Raw genomic sequence first — 9,680 nt, 5'->3', positions numbered from 1 at the left:
ATCTACCTATCTATATATATGATTAAAATTTGACAAAGGAGGCAAAAACACACAATGGACTAAAGGTAGTCTATTTAATAAATGGTGTTGAAAAAATTGGACAGATATGTGCAAGAAAAATTAAACTAGACCACCTTTTTACACCATACACAAGAATAAACTCAAAATGGATTAAAGACTTGAATGTTAGACTCAAAATGATAAAAATCCTAGAAAAAAAAACATAGGCAGTAAAATTTTGGACATTTCTCAGGAATATTTTTTCTGAACCAATTTTCTTATACTAAAAGTTTACTTGTGTGCTTTAAAAAGTACAGGATATCAATATGTAAAGTTAATTATAAACACACTAGAGACCTGGTGCACAAAATTCGTGCATGGGGGAGGGAGGGTCCCCTTAGCCCAGCCTGCACCCACTCCAATCTGGGACCCCTCGGGGGATGTCTGACTGCCAGTTTAGACCTGATCCCAGGGATGGGGCCTAAACTGGCAGTTGGACATCCCTCTCACCAACTGCCAGCCTGGTTGCCCCTTACTGCCCCCTGCTGGCCTGATCGCCTCTAACTGCCCCCCTCTACTGGCCTGGTCGACCCTCATTGCCCCCTCTCCCAAGCCGGCCTGGCCGGCCCCAACTGTCCCCCCCATGCCGGCCTGGTCGCCCCACACAGCCTGCTATTCAGTCGTTTGGTCGTCTCTCACTAACCCCCCTACCAGCCTGGTCGCCCCACACAGCCTGCTGTTCAGTTGTCCATCTGGTTGTTTCGGTCGTGACAGCCACTGGTTTTTTATATACTAGGATAATAGATTATCAGTGATCCTTTAAAAAGACCTTAATGAATATATGACATCAAATTAATGCACAAGGCACTGTGGAACTATACATTTAACACACACAGAAGCCAGTAGAGGACATACAGCACTGACACGTACTATACCCAGATGGGTGCCCCCTGCACCATTGGAAAACATCAATATTTTCTAATTAGTTTACAATAAATATTTGTTATAAGGCAATATCTGTGAGCCGCCAACGTGATATATCTCAGAACTAAATTACCTGACTCAAAGCTGGGATGGAGCTTGTCTGAGAAGTGGTTTGAGATATGGGACCATTCATCTACAAAATTGAAAACATCAAACATACCATCACTACAATGTAAAGAGACATATTTTTCAAACCACAGTAATTGAGCACAACAAAACCTACTGAGAAAAGCACATTTTTATATGACAAAGGAAATTCAGGGAGATATTCAGAGCAATACAGGAGCCTTAAAATTTTAAATGTTGAAATTCTGACTCTACACAATAAAGTAAAAATCCTTTACTTTACTAAAGTAGTTTCAATAGAGAAAATTAAGAAAAGCTACTTTTCCCAAAGCCATTTAGAAACTTTAAATATTATTGCTTGACATGATCAAATCTTACAATTAACGAAAGCAGTCAAAATAAAAAATTTGTTATAATTCTAATTAATTCTTTAACTACATACCACTGCAATGGCTATAATGTTATAAAAGTATTTATAAATCACTGTGTTTTCTTGGTGATTTAATATCCAAGGCTTTGGCCTGGCCAGGTACTCAGTTGGTCAGAGCGTCCTCCTGATAATGTCAAGGTTGTGGGTTCCATTCTTAGGACACACAAGAATCAACCAATGAATGCATAAATAAGTGAAAAAACAAAGTGATATTTCTCTCTCTCTCTCTCTCTAAAAGTCAATAAAATTTTTTTAAAAAGTTAAAATCTAAGGCTTTAATATCTAGAGGTATTAATTGCCATTTGTTTTCTCTACCTCCTATACTTAAGTTTTCTCTACTAAGCTACCCATAAATTTATTGCATGTAAAAATCTGTTATCAGAAGAAAGGGAGATGCACAGGCCCATCCTGGCCTCAGGTATGCACTCACCAGATGATCGCTGTCTTTCCCTTCCTGGACTCGCTGGCCCTGCGGTTCAGACACAACCTTAGCGTCCTGATCAGAAGTCATGAGCTGTTTACTTTGTGGCTCCACCGGGAGAAGTTTAATGTTAACTGTAGGATGCTGTAAAATGACAAAGATAGTAAATTGGTAACTTGAAGTACAGAGTATAACTGATTCTGAAGTCTTAAAATCCTCAAGTTTTCCAGGATATGTTTATCCCTCTGGAGTTTTAGAGAAACCTGCCCATAATTTACACCATACTTATTCAAGAAACACCTTGGTTTTTTTAAATAAGTTTCTTCTTCACAATAATTTGGTGACAATAATGTTTTAAGACTTAAAAACTATGTGTCAAAACATATACACCCACTCATGCCCAGAACTCTTATTTCTAAAACAGAAAATTACAAAATTAATAGAACTCCACCTTGGAATTTGATGACTCCCCAATTTATGTATATCGTTTTTGATCAGCCCCATTAATTTCCTTTCGTTCAGGACCAGTTGTCAGAAGAAATAAACAATAATTGGTTAAAAGGAACCCCTTCACAACTCTGAACCATAGTGTAAAGGGGTCTCTGCCATAAAGCACTAGCTCAACTTCACACGTAACACCTCCTGATTTTTCCACATCTTACAAAGTAACTCTGGTTTTGAAGAGATGGTGGTTTTTAGGCCTTCATATTATATAAGTGTCAGACCCAAGATTCCTGGACACCTAGGTCTGACTCCAGGCTTCTTTGCTTCACAAGATAAAGACCTTGATTTAACCCACTTATCTTTAGACTCTTCTGAGTGCTTGATAAAGAAATCTAAAAGCTGCCCTAACCAGTTTAGCTCAGTAGACAGAGCATCAGCCTGTGGACTGAAAGGTCCCAGGTTTGATTCTGGTCAAGAGCATGTATCTTGGCTGCAGACACATCCCCAGTAGGATGTGTGCAGGAGGCAGCTGATTGATCTCTCTCCCTTCCTCTCTGTAAAAAAAATCAGTAAAATATATTTTTTAAAAAATCTAAAAGCTAACTGTTTTGTCTTCCTCCTTACTCTCAATAACCTGTTTATGGTTAATGCTCAAAACCCTTGTTAATGAAATAATCTGATGATCAAAGGCAGTCTCATCCAATTGTCATTGTGTATCATCAATCAAAAGGTACAAAATCCCTTAAATGCTGTAAGATAGATATATAAGTGTAAACTACTCATAAAGAAGAAATGCTTGAAATAAGTTAAATCTGTTTCAAAAGGTCAGAGTTTTCCAAAATGTAGGATAAAGGACAAATACGTTAAATTGTAATAGAGACCAACATCAATTCTCACAAAACTGTTGCATCCAGAAAATAAAGACATAGATTGATATGCAGACTGATAAGTCACAGAAGGTAGTACTGTAGATGCTTTTTATCATTATTAACTTCTACACTTTCAAGACTCTCGAAAAAAATGTTTGGCTGAACATGATACAGTATATGGTAAACAAAGGGGGGGAAGGGACAACTAGAAGATATATATATTTATATACATATACATATATACACACATATATATATACACACACACATACACACACACTAATGGCCCAGTGCACAAAATTCAGCCCAGCCTGCATCCTCCAGCAGCTGGCTCTCGGCATCCTGGCAGTTTAGCATCTCTTCCTAGAAGTGCGCCTGCAGGTTGCTCCCAGCCCCTCCTGAGCCCTGGTGCCTCCTAATGGGATCCCAAGGCTGCACCCCCGATCCCACTGCTCACCGGGGACAGGGGCACGGTGGGGCGGGGCGCAGGCGTCCCATTTTCATTAAAATGTTCAATCCACGCCCACTCCACCAGTGTCCAAAGGCGGCCCGAAGGCAGACAGTGGTCGACGCCCCCGCCAGGGCTCAACCACAATGGTCCGGGGTGAGACAGCCCCGCCAGGCCTCGTGGCTGTGACTTGGACCCGCTTCCTTAACCAGGGACCTAGCGCTGAGCGGCAGCAGCAGCTGCCTCCCCAGCCTGCACCGGAGCGGGTCCCTGTGGTTTCAGAACTGAACTCTGAGGTCCTCCCTGGGCAGCAGTGGCCCTGAGCCTGCCGGCTCTTCCTCCATCCCGCCAAGGCTTGCTTCTCACACTTGCTGAAAACCTTCTCAGTCCACTTGCCATAGTAATCAGTGCAGGTTGAAAGGACAGGGGACTCCTGGCGGGCCTGAGGAGCCTGGGCACCACCATCTTTGTGTCAGAGTGACAGTTAATTTGCATATTACCCTTTTATTAGATAGGATGTCCTATATTTTTTCAGGCAGTCAGAAATCATGTCCTGCTGATGGAAACAGCAACACACCAGTCAAGAAGTAGTCTTGCCAAACAAACAACAGAAGCCAGGATATGAACTTGTTACAAACTTACAGTAAACACAAGCAGAGTTCTGCAAAGTGGGCAATTACTAGACAAGCAGCCTGGCTTTTTTCACATGAAAGACAACACAAGACACACAATGACCAAATTTTCGCTTTGATTAAAACAACAATCAGGGAAATAATACTGATAGAATATTTGATGGCATTAGAGAATTACTGTATTTTCTTAGATGTTACAATGATATTATGTTTAACAATAAGAGACCCTGGCTTTTAGACCTGCATGTTGAAATATTTACAGGGAAAATAACACAATGTCTAGAATTTTCCTCATAGTAGTACATAGGGCAGAGATGTGGGACTTCACCATTTCTCCTCCTGGAGTAGGGTATGGGGATCATTATATGGTCCTGTCTACTTTGGTATGTTTGAATGTTCTTTAATACAAGGTTACAAAGGTAACCAGACCCGAATATCAGTTCAACAGAAATAGTGATCCTGATCTGACCCGTGTATCCTGTCCATAAACAAGGAAGGTTCACATCACACCACTATGGCTCTTAATTACTTACCTACATGCATACGGGTTTTCAAGAGAGTCCTACAACTACCAAGTCTGCCAACAGAAAAAGTTATTAATAGTCCCCTCTTGTAAACAGTACAACAGATATAAAGCATTAAAATTAGACTTTATTATCAAATGTCTGAATCTAGAATAAGAGTTAAAGTACGATGATGATGCCCTAGCCAATTTGCTCAGAGGATAGAGTGCTGGCCTGCGGACCAAACAAAAGGTCCCAGGTTCAATTCTGGTCAGGGGTGTGCATCTTGGTTGCAGGATCCTCCCTGGCCTGGGCCCTGGTTGGGGCTCATGCAGGAGACAACCAATTGATATGTTTCTCTCACATCAATGGTTCTTTCTGTCTTTCCCTCTCTCTTCCACTCTCCCTAAAAATCAATGGAAAAATATACTTGGGCAAGGATTAACAACAACAAAAAAGTATGATGATGATGATAATTACTGACGATCCTTCCAGTAAGTAAGTAACAACTCTGTCATTACTTGTTCAAGAGACCAAAATTATTTTGAGACTTAAAACTATAAACTATTGCTTCTTGGCATGGCCAAAAAGCAGGTCTCTGGGTTACAAAGAAAAATACACAAGAGGAAAAACTTACCACCAAAGTAAAGTACTTTCTAGCCTAAAACCCAGCTTGGAAACTTGACTGTTCAGAGGCAGCCTCAACACACCTTTAATGTCATTTCCCTGATTTGATTTCATCGCTCTTTAGAAGAAAAAGCAGAGATTAAATTAAGCTCTCTTCCCATCTGATGGAATCCTCCTGTTCGGTGGACTCTATCCTACCAGTACATTTCCCATCTCAATGTCAAAGCTACACTGAAAAAGCTTTACCAATCTTATTAAATACTTAGCTCTGTTTCTAAATAATTCTTTTCACATATACCAGGAATGTTTCATAATTAAATATTTATTAAGGTCTTTTTAAACACTCAAAGCAATCCTTAAAAATGTAAATCAATCTCAAACTTTATATATTAAGTTAGTGGTGTAACTTCAGAGAATTATTCTAAGTGATTTTAAGACAGTGTCTGCAGGGTGGTCCAGGAAGCATCTACCTAAGTTGGGAATGGGAGCCCTGGACACTAGCCATAGAGAGATCTAGCAAGCCACTGCAGGATGATAAGGCCAGCTTCTAGATTTTCAGTGGAAACTAAGTTTGGCTATGAGTTCAGACAGTTGCACATCACTTAAATATCCCTATGTTGCAGTCATGCTAAAATGGCAGATCATTTAGGCCAAGAAAAGAAGAAGTCTTCTGAAATGACAATTCCACAGTTTCAGAATTTCTACAGTTCAAGGAAATTGCTACAATTAATGAAACTGTTTGAAAACTGATTATTTGGTTGATAGAATTGCTATCATCATTCTAAAATCATAGACTCTACTTTCTGCAACAAAACAGTATAAGGATCAGACATTTATTGAATGAAAATTACTGTTTTCCCATTTCTTTTAAATAATAAAGTAATCAGACAAACAGGAATTAAGTAAGTGGTGACTGAGGCACAACTTTGTGAATGTAGTAAAAGCCACTGAATTGCATACTTAAAAAGGGTGAACTCGGTTGCATGTGAATTACAACTCAATAAAAATTTGCACACAAGCGCCTAAAAATTCACCAAGAAATCTTAAAAGTTCACTAGGCCTGTTCTTTGGGGTAAATGTTGGTATTATTTTGAAACTATTTTATTTTGTATATTCATTCACACTATCATAGGATAAAGTACAAATTACATTCATTTTTAAGTACTCAGATTTTCAGCATAAGAGATACAAACTTAAAATCAAATAAGCTAGTAAAATACATATCATCTGTTTTCTTAAAACAGGATATGTAACTTTTTTTTAAAATATATTTTACTGATTTTTCACAGAGAGGAAGGGAGAGAGATAGAGAGTCAGAAACATCGATGAGAGAGAAACATCGATCAGCTGCCTCCTGCACATCTCCCACTGGGGATGTGCCCGCAACCCAGGTACATGCCCTTGACCGGAATCGAACCTGGGACCCTTGAGTCCGCAGGCCGACGCTCTATCCACTAAGCCAAACCGGTTTCGGCCAGGATATGTAACTTTTTAAATTAAGCGACAGATTTTCTTTGTCTTTCACCAGTTTTTCCACTAATATCATCTTTGTACTCCAGGATCCAATTTAAGCTCCCATACTGCATATTAAGCTCCCATACTGCATATTGTCACTTCTCGGTCTCCTCCAAATTGTGACGGTTCCTCAGTCTTCCCTCACCTTTCATCTACACTTTACACTTTACAAGAATTCTGGATTTTTTTATAGAATGTTGCTCAATTTGAGATGGACACATGGAACACGTGGAACACCTTACCATGAAAGCAAGGAAGCTACCAAAGACTCCTGTGGACATATCACAGGACCAACAATAAAGAAAGGGGAACTCCAGATAGACAATGTGAGGGTCAGAAAGAATCAATGGATACAAAGTTATAAAAACTCATATAGTTCAAAGCACTACCATCACATTGGTCACCTTTGGAGGCTGTTATGACACCAACTCATTTTTCTGAAGATTACAAAAGGGAAACAATGATTAGTCTGCCTTTCCTGGACAACTATTTTAGCATAACCAAATAGCTCATCAGGGTAAGTTGTTTCCTATACAGGAACCACAATTAATAAGAGAAGTGTGAATGACAGAATTAGAAAATCAAAGCACTGAAACATCTAATGAAATTAACAAGGCAGCAATCAATGACATCTGCTAAAACTAAGTGAGCAGCTGACAGGAAACTTTATAATGGTTGATCAGATGACATTGACTGAAGCTACTTTTCAATCTTATAGCTAAAAGTCAAAGTATTACATTCTTCTTGATGTTGTGAAAGAGCACCACCTATCAAGTATTCTTGGGGGGGAAAAAGCCCTATTTAATCAAATAACTGACTCCCAATGTAAAGGAAATTCTGGGACAACACATCTATATAGATAAAAGCCTAAGTGACCATTGAGACAGAACTGGTCACTATTACGCGCACTGACCACCAGGGGGGAGATGCTCAACGCAGGAGCTTCCCACAGCCCACAGGCCCCAATTGCCGTTGGAGCCTGCAGGCCAACCCTCTGGTCCCTCCCCGCCTCGGGGCCCCCCAGGCTGGGATGGGGAACTGGGGGTGGGTGGCAGAATATGCAGCCCCTTTCCCAGGGTGGGCTGATGGCCAGCTCCTTCCTCGGGGCCGGCGGCCAACCTCCCAGTCCCTCCCTGTCCGGCAGAACCTGATTAGCCCATCACCCGCCCAGGCTTCTAGTGTTAAATACCTACAGAAAGAGATTAGCTAAATCCAAAATGTGGGGTATGCTACCAAGACAGATGACCTCATTTCAAGAGCAAATGTAAAACATGAAAAAATGGGAGAGTTGTATTACTACAAAATACAAAAGCTTTAATCAACCTTATGTGAGAACTGTATCTGCATCCAAAATCAAATCAATTAAGTTTAAAATGACATTTTTGACTGGAAACATTGAATGTTGCCTAGGTAATAAAGGATATTATGGAATGATTATTAATTTCATTGAGTGTAATCAAGGTGCTGTGGCTATTTTAAAAGGTCTTACCTGGCCCTAACTGCTTTGCTGAGTGGTTAGAGCAGGGGTGGGCAAACTTTTTGACTCGAGGGCCACAATGGGTTCTTAAACTGGACCGGAGGGCCGGAACAAAAGCATGGATGGAGTGTTTGTGTGAACTAATATAAATTCAAAGTAAACATCATTACATAAAAGGGTACAGTCTTTTTTTTTTTTAGTTTTAGTCATTTCAAACGGGCCGGATCTGGCCCGTGGGCCGCAGTTTGCCCACGGCTGGGTTAGAGCGTTTGCCCATGGACTGAAGGGTCATAGTTTCTTTTACCTTAGTTGCAAGCTCATCCCCAGCCCCAGTCGGGGCACATGCAGGAGGCAACCAGTCGGTGTCTCTCTCACTTCGTTTCTCTCCGTGTGTCTTTCCCCCACCCTTCAACTCTCTCTAAAAATCAATCTATTTATATAAAAACCCTAGGTATAATGAATCACAACTGAGGCTTGACCAACCAGAAGGAAGTCAGTCCTGCAGGGGTCGTCTTGGAAACGGCTGCGCCTTCCCCGAGCTGTTTCCTGCGAGGGCGAGGTTTCAGGCAGGAACCTGCCCTTGGAATGTGGACGCACTGAGTCCTAGGTCCTCTTAGCAACAGCTGCACCCTCCCCGAGCTGTTTCCAGTAAGGGCGAGGTTTGAGGCAGGAAACGGCCCTCAGAGCATGAAGGGATATATTTATAAAGTTTTAATACATTATATTATAAGTCGTGGTGGTACTGTTTTACCCACAGCGTCTACAGGAATTGCTGCAAATTTACTTCTCAGTGGAAGCACCTTTCATTCCCAATATAAATGACCAATTCCATTAAATGAAACTTGAATTTCTAGACTCAATATAAACAATGAAGTTGCTAAAACGATTAAAAAGGCCCAACTTCTCATTATTGATGAATGTGCCATGGCATCCAGGCATGCTATAAATGCCATAGGCAGATTACTAAGAGAAATTATGGATTTGAATGTTGTATTTGGTGGGAAAGTTCTTGGAGGGGATTTTCGACAATGTCTCAGTATTGTAACACATGCTATGCGATTGGCCATAGAACAAACGAGTTTAAAGTACTGTAGTGTTTGGGGATGTTTCAGAAAGTTGTCTCTTACAACAAATATGAGATCAGAGGATTCTGCTTATAGTGAATGGTTAGTAAAACTTGGAGATGGCTGCCGAAACCGGTTTGGCTCAGTGGATAGAGCGTTGGCCTGCGGACTGAAAGGTCCCAGGTTCGATTCCGGTCAAG

The 9,680-nt window shown here is 40.7% G+C and overlaps 1 protein-coding gene and 1 pseudogene across 8 annotated transcripts in view; one reads left to right on the top strand and one right to left on the bottom strand.

The window, feature by feature from the left end:
- The window catches only part of LARP4B (La ribonucleoprotein domain family member 4B), an 88,032-nt gene that overhangs the window by 61,828 nt on the left and 16,524 nt on the right, over nucleotides 1-9,680 (bottom strand). For 6 of the 8 annotated variants that reach the window (XM_006758154.2, XM_006758157.2, XM_006758155.2 and 3 more), the window contains exons 2-3: nucleotides 1,911-2,045; nucleotides 1,058-1,117 (exon numbers count right to left, since the gene is read on the bottom strand). In XM_006758154.2, the coding sequence (XP_006758217.1) occupies nucleotides 1,058-1,117; nucleotides 1,911-2,045 (195 nt within the window). Of the gene's footprint in view, nucleotides 1-1,057; nucleotides 1,118-1,910; nucleotides 2,046-4,827; nucleotides 4,872-5,434; nucleotides 5,543-9,680 lie in introns of those variants that run through there. The other 2 variants (XM_015560307.1, XM_015560306.1) reach the window with 2 other exon arrangements.
- Nucleotides 3,809-6,167, top strand: LOC102758896 (annotated as a pseudogene).

Source organism: Myotis davidii, unplaced genomic scaffold (assembly GCF_000327345.1).
Source record: "Myotis davidii unplaced genomic scaffold, ASM32734v1 scaffold194, whole genome shotgun sequence".
NCBI classification, from domain to species: domain Eukaryota; kingdom Metazoa; phylum Chordata; class Mammalia; order Chiroptera; family Vespertilionidae; genus Myotis; species Myotis davidii.
The sequence above is the reverse complement of the archived record's forward strand: the minus strand, read 5'-3'. Positions and strand labels throughout refer to the sequence as shown.